Here is a 14,971-nt window from a genome sequence, read left to right as displayed (position 1 = left end):
ATATACATATGTATAATATACACATATATTTTGTAGATGTGTATGTTCTATATTTATAATATGCATATATGTATAATATACATATATTATGCGTATATATATCTATATATCTATATGCACTTGACTTTACTGAAGCTGTGGGTCTGGATGCTGCATGTTCTGTGGTGTGGCCGTGCCAGGTGAAGCAGAACCTCTCTGATGTGTTGGAAAGGCGGTGTAACCCACAACTGCAAAGCTGAAAGCTCCATTCGCCCCAGCAGTCACTGTGCACAAGCTCACAGTCCCACCAGTGTTTCTTTGTGGCAGCAGGAAGAAATGGGATTCGAGCCTATGTGGACCTGTCAAGGGAGACGTTTGCAGGTAACAGTTTTAAATGCCCGCATGCGATGCAGGAATCCCAGCTCGTCTCTGCACGAGGTGCCTTCTGATGTTATCAGGATCCAAGCCATCTCTGAAAAGGGGGGTTAGATCTTTCAAAGTCTTGGTTTGTGCCCCGTGCCTGTTGCTGCATGAGCAGGTTACTGTAGTATCTACATGCAGGAGCCATGTGCCTGAGGAGCAAGGATCGATCAGCTGGAGGCTCTCTAGTACTCAGCTTCTGGCCCTGGGAACACCTCCATATTGCCTGTATGTGGATGGCTACAGAATTCTCTTGTCCTCCTTGGCATCTCACTCCAGGACAAGTTAGCAAAGGGCAAGGTGCATACTTAGAGCATTTGTGAAGCCTCTCTGTGCTGAGCGCAGTAGCATAAGAATTGGGCCAACAGCTGAAAACTTAAGCAAAGCACTAGATTTTGGTGAAACCTGGAAACAGGTGTCCCATTTAGATTTGGTTTTGCTGCGCAAATGCAGGGTAAGACCTACTTGTCTTACAGGTTATTATCTCTGAGTGATGAAGAGCTGTAAGGCTCACTTCTTGTCTGACATAATTTAATATTTCAAGAGGCCATTTGCATTAACGGAAGTCAGCTAGCCCCTTTTCAATTATGAATTACTCAGTAAGAATAAGGAAAATTATGTGTTTTTCCTGGTAAGTATCCTCATACTTCAAGGATGCCTGTAAATTCACAGGAAAAGCTTATTCTTAAATTAGGGGTCAATATTAAAACACTAGCTTGTGATACTAGGTTCTGTAAGATCCTCTTTGCTTTCATCCCTTTGTAGCCGTGCGGGTTTAACTTTGGGATTTAGATTACCCCCACAGAAGATCATTTGGATTTGCTTATGAGAAAACTAATTAACAAAGATATTTTGAATGAAGTTGGGTTCAATCACTGACTTTATTTTTTTTTTAATTGAATATAGTTGGATGTCAAAAAATTAAGTGATTTAGGAAAAAGGAGTACTCTTCAATTAGTTTTCAGACATGCAGTTTATGATGGGGTGGAAGACATAGCAGGAGTTTTGAGAAAGGAAGTGCTTGGATCCACAGGAGATAAAGGACATCCACAGTGTTGGTGGTCCAGAGGGCCATGCATTGGACTTGCTTGGTGCTGGATTGAGCAAGCCACTCAAAATTTGGCTGCCTAAGGCAGAGCTATTCTCTGAAGGTGGCTGGTGTTTTGCCCTTTTCTTCCCACCTCCCTGCCTTCCCCACTGCAATCCCACAAGCAGAAGCTGGTACAGGATCAGAGGTTTCTTTTGGAGTTGTCCCCACTGGGTGCTCTCTCAGGGATGTGGAAAGTGGGAGGCTGGCTCCAAAAGGGATGGATACCAGCTTGCTCCTGCCAGGGGCTCAGGCAGGAGCGTCAGCAGCTGTGGGGCAGGTGGATCTCCTTCAGCAAGTGGTGGTTGCCTCTTTCCAGTGGAGCCTTGCTAGTATTTCCTATCTGGTGAGTGAATAATGTCTAGCAGGCATGTGTCACTTAATCTTTTCCTAAACGCACACATTATCAGATACCCAACAGTTGCTTCGCAGTTGCTTGATACCAGTAACATTTCCTCCCTTATAAAAAATGAAGGAGGAAACAGAGTCGGCTTTTTTCTAAGTGGGAGCTGGGGCTTTGTTTGGTGTGGGCTGGGGCTGAGGGGCTGGATGCTCAACAGAGGGCACCACAGCACAGGCCGTCATCCCTCGCCTCTCAGCTCCTTGGTTTTTAACCTTGCTCTCGTGATATGATGTAAATGGGCAGAGTAAATTTGTCGAAAACAAAACCAGAGTGTTAACCTTCCACACACATGCAAGCATGCATCTGTCATTGTATTAGGTTACAGGAGATACAGGAAATCTTTAGTTAGGATTAAGTTGTACTGTTCAGCCATATGTTGTTCTCCTCCAGCAGAACAGTGTATAATATACCTAATAAAATCATGTTGAAGAAAACCAGATTTTGGACCTTATCCAAATAAGACAAAACACATGTTTTGTCTTTTGTAAATATTTTTGCCATAACACAGGGAAAGAGAAATATTCCTTGTATAGTATCCAGCATTTCCTCAAAAATGACATTGTTTCTTCTGGTTGTGAAGTGATGTTTTTCGACCCTGCTTCCTTAAAGGTCTAGAGATCATGAGCATTTACTGAAAGCTTACAAACAAAGATTCACATGGCTGTGAATAAAAAATGATTTTATTATCTCTAATTCTAATGTAGAGCCTTATCCTGCAGCCCCCTTAATCACATAAGCAGTCATTATGCATGTGAGCAATCTGGCCAAGAGGAGTGAGATCTCTGACAAGTAATGACTACTGATGGGATCAAGACTTGCAGGATTTAGCCTTTCGTTCTTATTCCAGGCTTGCATAGAAGGTCTGTTGTTCTCCTAAATATGCTCAGTCAGTTTATAGGAATTATTACCGTGAGCCGTGACTCCTCCATTAGCGCAACGGCAGCGAGTGCTGATTTACATCACTGTAACCATAGCCTTGTGCTGACACCGGCTGCAATAAAAGTGTTGAAGAAGCACTGGGAGTGCTACTGGTCATGTCGAGACTGCGCACGCGTTCAGCCTCTGTGAAGACATCCCAGTATTAATATTATGATGCTCCTCCCTTCCTCTTGCCTTTTTAATTTGTTAGGTAGTGGTTTGTAATTTTGATTTTTAAAGTCCTTGGAGCCAAATCTATTTTTCAGATGTACAGCCCTTCACACAGTGAGTCCCCAGGACAGTGAAAGCCCCAGAGTGCAACTACTATACCAGCACTTAATGCTACTAGTACCATCTGGTGACAAATATATGGTTATTTCCTTGAAGAAGGAATATTTTGAACAGGAAAGCATAACATTTATGGGTAGCACAGAATTTATTTTTCATTTTCATTGCTTGGAGAATGCAATTAAAAAGCAGTCTAACCTGTTGGTTCAGATGGGGTGGGAAAAGCAGGAGTTATTTTTTAATTAAGAGAAAAAAGAAATGCTTCAAGAGTACAACCAGGTGAAAGATGTTCATATATTTGCTTTCAGGATGGTTTTAAAAGATTTGCAAAATGCATTGAGTGTTTGGTCACATTGTGAACACACACACACATACACATATATATATGTATGTACACCCCCCCCACACACACATATATATGAGTGTGTGTGTGATTAGCTTTATAAAGATCTTTCCGTTTCTTCGCCTTGGTTTCTCTTCACTCCCTTCGCCTCCAGATGGCACTATGAAGCAGAAAAGAAAATTACTGTGAAATAATGAGTCCAATGTAAAGTAAAATTGGAAATTGAATTATAGCTGCAGAAAAAGGAAAGTAGCCTTGAGGTCCTGATCAGTCGGTACTCTTATCACTTTTGTTTGCTGTTCCATATGTTAGGTTACTGCTGAGTTAATAACAGTGCTTTAGCAGTTCAAGGCTTAGCAGAATTGTACTGGACATGAAATAAAGCTAAAATGAATTTGTGTCCAATATCATTGACATTAGTGCTCATTACTTCTCTGGTGTAATGCCTCAAACCATCTTAAATCAATTTTAAAGATTAGCCGTTATTTTATAAAGAAAATAAAATACATTTCAAACAGCAACAGAGCTGTAAGTGTAGTGTAATCTCATGAACAGTTAGTTACTTGTGTTTCTGCTGGTTGGCAGGAAACTTTTGAAAGTACGGCAAGAGGAAAATCCGTGAAACTAAATGCCATCCACAGAATTTAATGACTTCGCTTTTTGCTTGGTTACTTGGTATTAGACACGCAAATGTTAGAATTGCAGAAATGTGCATCCCCTCATGGTGCCTGTGAAAAACAGTAACAGTAGAGTTACTCTACAGTAAACTCCAGCATGTTATTTTTCTTTTCTTTTTCTTTTTTCTTTTTTTTTTCTTTCTTTTTGAGGGGAAGGGAAGAGGAAGGAGGATATTTATTCCCTCGATTGCATAAACTGTAAAAGTGGATTTATTGTCTGGAATGATACTTTTACTTTTTGTTGCAATGTTTGTCTTTGTTTGGAATGTGTGTTTATCAAGAGTCAAGGCTGAAATCCTATTTTAGTGGCTGCTGAATGATGGCTTTTCAAACTGTAATCATGAAGCTGTTGCTGTCAAGGTGTGTGGACCTCTAAATTCTGTGTTTTGAATAATTTTTACACAGCATTTGCTGGCTTATAGACTACAAAGTTTTTCTGTGTATTAATACACTACACGCATTGATTTTTACACGTCTATTTGCTATGTTTGTATTTAAGTAAAATTGTCAGAATTTAGATTGGATTAAAAAGTCTTTCTCCAGGTATGAGTGTGTGCTTATTTTGAACTTCAGCAAAATCTGGTCTTTCTGAGACTGAATTTCAGTAGTACCTGGGTAGATCGTTAGGGTCATTGCAGACATTTCCTCACTGGAAGGTGTAAGAGTTTGAGTTATTTGTTTGAGACTGCGTGTGTGTGTGTTTACCTAGGCCAGTGAAATGTGCATGTGTGCAAGTATCTCGTGTTTTCAAGTAGATACCTCTTATTACTTATTTTTAATTTGACGGATTTTATAGGCTTGAATGAAGCCAAAAAATCCTTTTGTGTGTTTATTAAACACTATTGTAATGTTGGCCACTTTAGAGAACAGTTTTCAGAACGTATTTGTGTTTTAAAACATTACAGTCCAAACACACCATTAATCTTATCCAAGCGAAGGAACTAATCAGTTATACTTTTTATTTTAGTCAGAGTACCTTTAAAATGCAATATTTCTTTCTGCTCTTACTAGTTCTTACATTAATATAATCTCTTGTTTCCTGTTGCATAGTAATATTTTTTTGGTAAAAATGGGTAGAAATAGGTAAATATTGACTGACTCTTAATAGTTTTGAGTTGTTTAAAGATATTTTAATAATTTTCTGTGAAGCACTCTTTGGCATGGTCATAGGTTCTGATATCTTTATTACATGAGTAAAATTACGTGCACATATAAAAGAAGTCTCTTGTTAATCATTCTAGGATTTACATATTAAAGAATTCCTTCTGTAAAGGAATGTTGAAGAAGAGTTGCATATCTTTTTTTTTTTCAAAATAGTGATGATGATCCTCAATTCTGAGGCTTTGAAAAAGTAACTCTGCAACTTTCTGTGTTACTGGAATGGATTGTATTTTGTTTACTCTCATGTGTGTTAAGTAAATACACTGTGCTAAATTTATTTGGAGACTTAAAATATATATGAACTAAATATTAAAATGGACTTTTTAAAATAATAGCTGGAATTAAATAAAATTTAAGAGTCCCTGAAAACTGTTTGCAAGTAAACTAAAATCGATATTCAGTATTAACATTTTCATTCTAGCTTAAATATATGCATATTTGTAACAGAGTAAATAATTTTGTCTAATGTTGGCTCTATTGTTTACAGGTATGGCAAAGTCTTGATGTTGCACGTGTATGAAATCTGTTCTGTCTACACACTGTCTCTCTACATACTTCTTTATTCCACCAAACAAATTGATGACTTGTAATTTTTATAAAAGTTTAGCTATTAAAAGAAAAAAAAACACAACAAACAAAAAAGACCAAGTTTTTGTAAGAGTATATGCCTCCAACTGCCTAAAATTCATTAATTGATCCATGTGGTAATAACAGATGGTTAAATGGAAGAAATGTCCTTGAAGTTATTCTAATAGCAGATGTGCCTAACTATTAGCTTCGTGTTTTTACTCACCTAAAATTCCAAATAATGCAATAAGAAAGTAACACGCACCTAATCATTTTAATATGTTCGTTACCTTCTGTTACTGATTTAGGATTCATCTGAAAACTTAAAAGCAGGACATAATTTAGAATTCGTTCTGAGAAAACAGTTTAGAATATATGTGTCTGTGCGCAGCTTATATATAAACATTTGCCTTTTTTTCTTTCTCCAGGATCCTACAAGACGCATTATTGCTTTCAGATAGTAGGCTTCACCTCTTCTTACAGACTCAGCTTAGCCCAGAAGATATGGAGGCTTGTGTGTCTGGACAGACCAAATATTCTGTTGCTGATGCGATTCACGAGTTCGCCTCTTTGAACAGACGTTTTCCTATAGAAGATGAAGAGAGAAAAAAAGGAAAAAATGATGCAGGCTCTGATTCAGAGAGGTGATTTCTGTATTTCCTTACTTTCTTAGGTTATATATCCATACGTACACACGCGCATGCTTCACTTTTTTTGTTGATGTAATACTAAGATAATGAAAAAATTAATTGACTGAGATTTTATTGAGCTGTGACAGCTCATCATAGAAGTCTTCACACACACCTCCACACTGAATTAATGAATGCAGTAGAAATTCAATTATCTGCATTCTGATTATGTGAATTTCATTTAGTCAGACTTGAATTATTCGCGTTTAAATTATCTTGCTAAAAAAATATCCAACTGCACTCCAAATGGCTAATTAAAAGTCCAAATTTCCTGTCTCTCTTTGTGACTGGAGATAATTAAAGTTCTCCTCTGTTACTCAGGCTTTGAGTGTGTTGTGAAAACCAATTTCCTCCTTTTATTTTTTTTTTTTTCTCCCCCCCTCTCCCCTTTTCTGCAGTTCATCCTCCGGGCTCCGACCTAGTGATGACAGCATTTCATGTGGATGTAAAGCAAGCCCAGCTTCTGAAGAATCATGAAAAATCATTCCTCTATTACTATCTTAAGGACAGTACAAAGCAGTTCCTGCTCTGTTTACTGGTTACGTGTGCCACATAAGCAGGGCTGTCTGGTAACATGTACCTAAAGACCCATCATCAGTACAACCATATGTCCTTACGAAATAGTCAAAACAGACCTCGATACTATCTTTTTGTTGATTTTTTTTTTTCTAATGTATCTTGATTCAGGTCTACATGTTACCTGTTTATGTTTTTGTGACTGTTAAAATCTCAGTATTGGGTAAGTCCTTTTCTGGCATACGTGGCAATTAAAATATTTCCCTCGGTGAGTGCACGTCTTGGATCAGAAAAATAAAGATAACTTAATTCCTCATCTTAAAAGTTGGTATATCGTATTAAACATATTCAAAGCATCTTTTTGTAATTTGCAGCAGAGAAGTTTCATCTTTAGAAGTCATTTAACACTGGTGATGAAATTACACACCCCACCAAGGTACTCACTTTTTAAAGTAGCTCAGCAACATCAGCAAAACAACATTCATACAAACTATATGCTGCTGACAATTTGAGATATAAATAAATACATGTTTCCATGGTCTTTCTGTAGTGTTTACAGAAAGCCTGGTTTTATCATGCGCGAGTACTGAAGGCAAAAATTTTCGAATATGGTTGCTTAGAAGTTTAGAAATATAAATAAAAATTACATCATTTCTAGGCTTGATGGAGGTTCTCAGTTCCCAGAGCATTATGGATACTCATTCGCAGTGAAAATCCTGGATAAGGCTCATTGAAACCAATGGCTGAATTTTGCAATGACCTTGCTAAGGCCAGGATTTCACCCAACATGTTTTACTTTTGGCACTTATAATTGAAGATGCTGGGAGAGATGTTTTAGTTTAGCAGCTGAAATGGAGATGTGATGATAATCACATAGCTATAACACGCCGTACGGATGTTGTCCTCTCCACTCTTTGGGAGTAACAGGAGCTGCTTATTTCATTGTGGCTGTAGTTAACACGTTGGAATATTGACTTTTTCACAAACAAAAGGCAGGCTTAAACACAACTTCGGAACCACCAACACTTATTTTGATTAAATGTCAGTTTTGCTCTTTATTGTTCACAGCAGCTGCGTAGTGTCTTGTCCCAGATTCTGTCAAAGGAGTATGTTTCACTGTGGTGTTGTATTTATATTTGACATTTAACTGCTATTAAAAAGAGCTAGGGGGTCTGATCACCCTAGCAAAGCTTCCATTAACTTCAGTGCTGTAGTTACCGGCCTAGAAATGGATATAAATACATGCTTGCTTTTTTTTTTTTTTTGGTAAGAATTATGTGGTTACTTTCAAAGAAGGAACATTTTAAACCTGTGAATTACAGAAACAATAGATTATTAAATGGCCAGCTAATAAGGGCTAGCATAGACATGTGTGGGCATGCTTTTTTAAAGCATCCAGATGGGAATCTGTGTAATTTTAGAACCGTGTTTTAATAGCCTTGAGAATAACATCTCTTAGGAAACTACTTTAAGCCACTGTATTTTGTTGATGGCAGCACTTTTTAAAGATAAATATCCATGTTTCTTTTCCTTTGGTCGTACTGATTTGCACAAATGTATCTATTCACTTTCTCAGCTTGTGTGTGAGTTAGCAGCAATGTTATTTTAATCTAAAAGTGATAACATTTAATTAAAGCAACAAGTTATCATAAAAAAGTAGCTTAAAAGTAGCTGTTATTGCCAGGCACAGATTTTGATTTCTTGACTTCTCTTCTTTTTTTTTTTTTTTTAAATAAGTTGGCACATTACAAGAAAAATTGTTTAGCGAATTTATTTAAAAAACGGGAAGGATATAAAACCAAAAACTGGAATAATGTCTGAGAAGGATACTAATGTTTTTATTTAATACAGTGTGGTTTTTTTCTTTTGTTTTAAAAGATTGAGCTAAACTGTTGAAGCACTTTACAGTTCTGGCCTCCTAGGACATCTTCAAGATCTGCAAAAAATTACAGAAACACAAGGTTTGGAAAGCCTTTGTGGTGGTTTTTTGATTTTTTAATTCTAGGAGCTTATCTGTAGGCCAGTGAGTGTTTTTCAAATGAAGATGTTTCTGAAATAAATATTTGTTTTCTAATAGCTCTGTTGTTGTTCTGTTATTTTCTCGTCACTCTGTTAAAAAATTTTAAGACTACTATAACAGAACTTTCTTCTCAGCTTTGACAGAGATTTGTTTAAATATTTATCTTTTGAATGTTGCTTGTGTAGCTAGTATTACTGGAATTTTTTGTATGAAAGGGTGAGGAAAAATATTCCATGCTCTCTAGTATGTCCACTTTCTGTATCAGCTGTATGTAATGGCATATAAATGCTTTAAGACATTTTGTTTCATTACAAATTTAAATGTTAAAAAAAAGATTTTTAATGTCCTTTGTGACCTCAGTGATTTGGTGATTTCTCAACACTGGCATGCAGTTTGATCAGTTGATCACTGGTATTTTGATTCTCATTTTTTAGTTTTAAATAATGCTGACATTTCCTGTTAGTTTGTTTTATTTTGTTTTTAACAGGCTAATATCTAATTTATAAATTAGAAATAGTAATCAGATTACATTCTATCTAACTGCAGTATTTCTGCCCTCAAAAGCTGTGCTTTATCTTTTGCTTAGAACTTTATATCCTCATTTTTATGATGATTTCCTAAAAGCTTTTAAGTAATTAAATAAAACAAGTTACTACTTTCTAGCTCATGTTTAAACCTGACAGTGAGCTTTCCTTTATTTCAATATCAATATCCTAATCACCTTATGACTTATCATGTGTGATTTACTCTTCAATTATTTTTGTAATATGTATATATATACACATATGTAAATACACTATATATATACAGTGTGTATATATGTGTGTGTGGAGAGAGAGAGAGAGAGAGATACACACACTGTGTATATATATACACACCCACACTGTTGTGCTTGGGTTTTCACTTCATTTTGATTTTTACAAAAAGAACAGCAAAAAAACAACAGAAAGATGAGAAAGCTGGTGTATTGGGAATGAAATATGTTTAAATAGCAATGTAGATCTATAGCACCGAGAAAAAATTATACTCAGAATGCCTCACTGCAAACTTCAGTGTCCAGGTCTTTTTTTGACATGTGATATACCGATATTTTTTTTTTCTCCAGAGGAATATTTAAATTTTTATAATTATTATGAATTATTAAAACACAGTGTTTGTGACTCGCTCTGTTGTAAATTACATAGTGCAGATAAAGTCAAAAGAATAAACCTTCCATGTTCTTGTGTCGTCTCCCTGTAATTGCAGGACTAGGCACAGGGCGAAGGACGGGACTTTACCCTTCTTCTCTAGCTTTTACAATGTTGCAAAAATGTAAATAATGATTTCCAGTCTCAGACTGATTCTTTTCACGAAAGGCCTAAACACCTTTAGGAAAGACACAACTATTCTCTTCTTCGGCGTTAAAAATGCTGTATAACGGTTTAGCTCGCTTCTTTGCCTTCTGGAACAAAACCTCCTTAGAAATTAATTCAAGTGGCCTTGTAAAACAGAAATCGAACTCTCGCCTTTGGGCTCGAATCCCGCGGGTTTGACTTCGTGGCGCCCGTAGCATCCGTACCGGCGGGGATGGGAGCGGCAGCGCCGGCTGCCCGCGGGGCTCTGCCGCCGGTGCGAGCGACGAGCGCGGGGCAGGACTTAAAAAAAGGAGGGAGGGGGAAAAAAAAACAACCAACAGGGGAAAAAAAGAGAAAAGGCGGGCAGGCAGCATCCCAGACCGCGCTCCCCGCTGCGCCCCGGCCCGGCCCTTCCTTTCGCCCTGCCCTGCCTTGCCCGGGGGACGCGGAGCGGGGCGAGAGCCTTACCTGGGGCCGCCGCGCTGTCCGCCCCGCTCCGCCCCGCGCCCGCCAGGCAGGGAGCGGGGCCTCCCAGCCTCCATCCGGTAACCGTGGCAACCGCAGCCCATGGCAACGGCGGGGGGGCGCGAGGGCCCCGCGGAAGGGAGGTGGCACAGCCCGCCCGGGCCCCCGCCGCGGCCCGCACGGCCACCAGGGGGCGCTGTGCGCCAGCGGGAGCGCGCCGGCGGACCCGGGCCGGGCGGGGCCCCGCGCTGCGTGCGCGCTCCGCGCCCGCTCCGTGCCCGCGGCCCTCCGCGGGGGCGACCGAGCCTTTTTCCTTTATTTCTAGTTTTTTATGCTCCCCATCAGCCCCCCCACCCCTGAGCCCCTCCCGCAGCCGCGCAGCTCCGCAATCGGGCGAAACAAGGGAGGTGCCCACCGCGCTGGGGATGGGGCGCAGCCGGGGCAGGGAGGGGCTGCACCTGCCCCCCACGGCTCTGCTGTGTTTTTAAAATATATTTTACGTGTCGTTTATTTATTTATATTTTTATACAAAAGCGATTACGGCGCAGCGCAGAGCAAAGGCGAGACATTTGCCAGCCTCGGTGGCAGGCAGGCGGCTCTTAAATGGAGGCCTTTCTGCGGAACAGCAAGAGCCAAAAGGCCTTGTGTCACCCAGTTATGTAAGACACAATCTCTCCTGAAAATGCACAATGAATCGGGAAGGATTTATGTAATTAATTGACCAGTCTTAACCTGTTATCGTGATGTAAGGAATTTGGAACTCATTAATTTGGGCCCTGACAGATTTCATATTAGAGCTGGCAAATATGGATTGAGCCTCTTATTCTTGTAGCAGCTGGAATTTCCATGACAGTGAGGATTAGTGAAGAAGACCTATTGCTCAAGTCAAACTGCCTCTTTTGTAATCAGCAGCCCTGCTCTGCATTAAAGGGGTAATGGGAAAGAGGAAAAAAATAAATACCCAAAGAAAAAAAAAAAAAGAGAGAGAGAAATGTATTCATGTATGGAGCAAAGCAGGGGAGGGAGAGGAGGGATATATCCTGGAGAGCACTGGCACCAGAGTTGGATTTTCCCAGCTCCGTGGCAATGAAAATGCCTCAAAGGCAGCCCTGGGATGATGTATAGGGAAAGTGCCTGAAGGTCTGTAGCATCAGCATAGGCCTTGCTGCCTCAGGCAGACCTTCAGATGGGGTCTCCTGGGAGCCACTAAGCACCTGAGGCTGCAGTGCCAGAGGTTCTGGTAACAGGGTCTAGGCTGCCAAGAGCTGGAGGGATTTAGAGATAGAGATGTCATGATACTGGGGAAGGCAGGAGTGGGAGGTACCTCTCTTTCAGCCTGAACTGAGACTCCCTCCCCAGTGGGGAAAAGGATGCTCAGGGTGGGTAAGAACCAGATCCAGGGACAAGGACAGGCCTCCATGCAGCCATGGCAAGCGTGGCTCTGCTGCACATGATATGCCTCAACTTCAAGACAAGAGTAAGAAAACTCCCTTTGTCCACTGGTTCCTGACAACCTCTCAGTATGGTTTTTCATGGTGCCTGGCTGGGGCGGGCCCTCATCCCATTATAATTTCTTGGCATTGGTATAATAGTTATATATACCAATTACCAATACCATTGAGTGCAGACAGTATGGAAACAGTCTAGGAGCTTTTATTTTCTCTCCTGGCAACCTGTTAATGACTGCCCTGGTAGTGAATACAGTTGTTAGCCAAGACATTAAAAGGTTTTCATGATGCATCATCATATTTCTACATGCTAAGTGTTTCCCTGCTCTTGTGATAAATGCTATGCAGAGATGGAGGGGTATTTTTCCTTTTCTTATTGTTTCTTTTCTTTATGCCCTTTGATAGTTGAACATTTCCCCTTCATGATTGCTTAGATCTGCCATTTGCTTCTGTGGAGAAAGGAAAAGATGTAAAACAGGGGTTTGGACAGTAAAAACACAATTGTTTGCAACGACTGTAAGGGCAAATGCAGATTAAAAATAAAACACAACTAATAAGGCCTATGTGGCTTGAGTCCTCTGGACATCTTTGGCCATATACATATTGTCTTGTTGTCCATCATTGTATTGGAATGATTACACGAATCACAGTACCAAAACTTGAGCATTCAGTCCTAAATTTGGGAATCTTCTAAGAGTTAAGCACTTAGTGCTGGAGTCCTCACCACGTTGTAAACTCTTTGAAGAAGGGCTGCTGTGTCTTGGGCATATAGATCTAGCTCCATTGTATGCTTCACATTGCTCTTGTAGTTGTCAGCTAATAATCTGGATCATAGTTTTAATCTCCTCCATTCAAAAGAACAATTAAACCCAATCCAGATCAAGAGATTGCAATTTGATTGTGCTCCTTCAAAGAATGTATTTTATTTTACTGTCTCCTGATAAATTAAAAAATCTTCACATGTGTCAGCTATCACACATTTCCCCAAAGGTAGGGAATAATTTATCTTTTGTGATGGTACACCAAACTCAACCATTGTCTTACTTAGTTTATCTTTGCTTTTTTTAATGATCAGGAGGAGCAAACTACTCAGGTAGTGCTGCAGCTATAGGTTTTACTAAAATGTACTAAATTTTTATCAGTCACAGCTAATTTCCATGTTAAATGTGCCAGCATATGCCTGAGCTTAGAATTATTTCTAACAGCAATAAAATACATTGTAAAGTTTAAATGGATGCTGTAATTACAAGTATTTGCACTTTCTCTGATTTTTTCCCATGGTTATATTTAAAACATGCCTGAGTGGCAGAACTTTCCTGTGGCAGTGATGATCTTGAGTGCTTGCAAAATTACTCATAGTGTCTTCTCCTTTTTATTTTTTTTGCTTGTAAGAAAACAGTCATCAGCTGAGATGAATATTTTGTCAGATTCTTACGTTATTTTTATTCTTTCATGGTTAATCGGAAAACAAAGTGAAAACATGATACAGAAAACTGAATACAGAAAAAAAAAACAGTTAAGCCTTCTGAATAAAAACATATTTGCTTCAGATATTTTGTAACTTACAACAATACCAGTACAAATACTAAATGCAAATTTCACAGTAGAATTGGTTAAGACATATCAAGTGCTGGTTCAGTTGAAGTCAATGGTAAAAACTTCATGCTTCTTATGCTGAGGGTGAAAACATTCTATCTTCTGAAAGGCACTCAGATTAAAAATGACATTTTTGTTTGAACAAATAGGTGGCCTTTTAAAATGTGCTATAGTTAATTTCTCCCTCAAAACAGAAAAAATGTCTGCTTTGAAATAGAGAACATTTTAAAACAGTCATTTTCAAATATGGTGCAAACTCATTTTTTGTTTGTGAAAGATAATAGGTAGTAGATGAAGTTCTGGATTTATTTTCTATTTTTGGTGTACTTATGCTTATATTAAGTCATGAGTCTTCAATGTGTGGTATCATAGGATCATAGAATGGGTTGGGTTGAAAGCAACATTAAAGATCATCTAGCTCCAACTCCCCTACCAGAGGCAGAGACTCTTTCCACTTGACCAGCTTGCTCAAAGCCCCATCCAACCTGGCCTTGAACACTTGGGGGATGGGTTGTCAACGACTTCTCTGGGCTGCCTATTCCAGTGCCTCACCACCTCACAGTAAAGAATTTCTTCCTAATATCAAATTTTAACCTACCCTCTTTAAGTTTAAAGCCATCACCCCTTGTCCTAACTGATCAATAATAGTGATGATAAAGTGGACTGTGAAGTTTATCCTTTCTTTTTTGTATGTTTGTGCTTTTAAAGTGCCATGTATTTCCAGTTGCTAAGACCTTGCATAGGTTCTTGTTTCCTGTTACTTGAACAGGTAATGAAAACTGTTTCAAAAGACAGTATCTCCTTGTTCTTCAGAAAGGGAGTACTTGTGATTTTTCTGAAGTCACGCCTCTGAGCTGAGCATCAGGAATCTTGATTCTGTTTTATTTTCTATTTAAGCAATACATTCTTAACAGGTTTCTGTGAGGAAAAGGCAGTCAGCGGCCATAGGTGGCCAAACATCTTAAAAGCTTGAGTTGGATGAAGGTGTTAAAAACTTGAAAATGCAGCCCTGAGTTCTTCAGAGCACTTCTCACTTGGGCCTGGATGCTCTGAGATATTT

General features: G+C 39.1%; 1 protein-coding gene and 1 long non-coding RNA gene across 2 annotated transcripts in view; one reads left to right on the top strand and one right to left on the bottom strand.

Annotated features, from left to right (window-relative positions):
• The window catches only part of SNX10 (sorting nexin 10), a 38,374-nt gene extending 29,250 nt beyond the window's left edge, over window positions 1–9,124 (top strand). Inside the window, exons 6-7 of the mRNA XM_027738422.2 lie at window positions 6,272–6,487; window positions 6,931–9,124. Coding sequence (XP_027594223.1) covers window positions 6,272–6,487; window positions 6,931–7,009 — 295 coding nt within the window. The 3' untranslated portion in view covers window positions 7,010–9,124. The remainder of the gene's footprint in view (window positions 1–6,271; window positions 6,488–6,930) is intronic.
• LOC113996964 lies at window positions 5,038–10,966 on the bottom strand. Its single transcript, XR_003543953.2, has 2 exons — window positions 10,871–10,966; window positions 5,038–6,429 (listed from the first exon to the last, which is right to left on the bottom strand). It is a non-coding gene; the product is annotated as an uncharacterized LOC113996964 (long non-coding RNA).
• Window positions 10,967–14,971: the final 4,005 nt, after the last annotated feature.

The sequence above is a fragment of the Pipra filicauda genome, unplaced genomic scaffold, assembly GCF_003945595.2.
Source record: "Pipra filicauda isolate LSUMZ 115617 unplaced genomic scaffold, ASM394559v2 scaffold88_size2543281_pilon, whole genome shotgun sequence".
NCBI lineage: Eukaryota > Metazoa > Chordata > Aves > Passeriformes > Pipridae > Pipra > Pipra filicauda.
The sequence above is the reverse complement of the archived record's forward strand: the minus strand, read 5'-3'. Positions and strand labels throughout refer to the sequence as shown.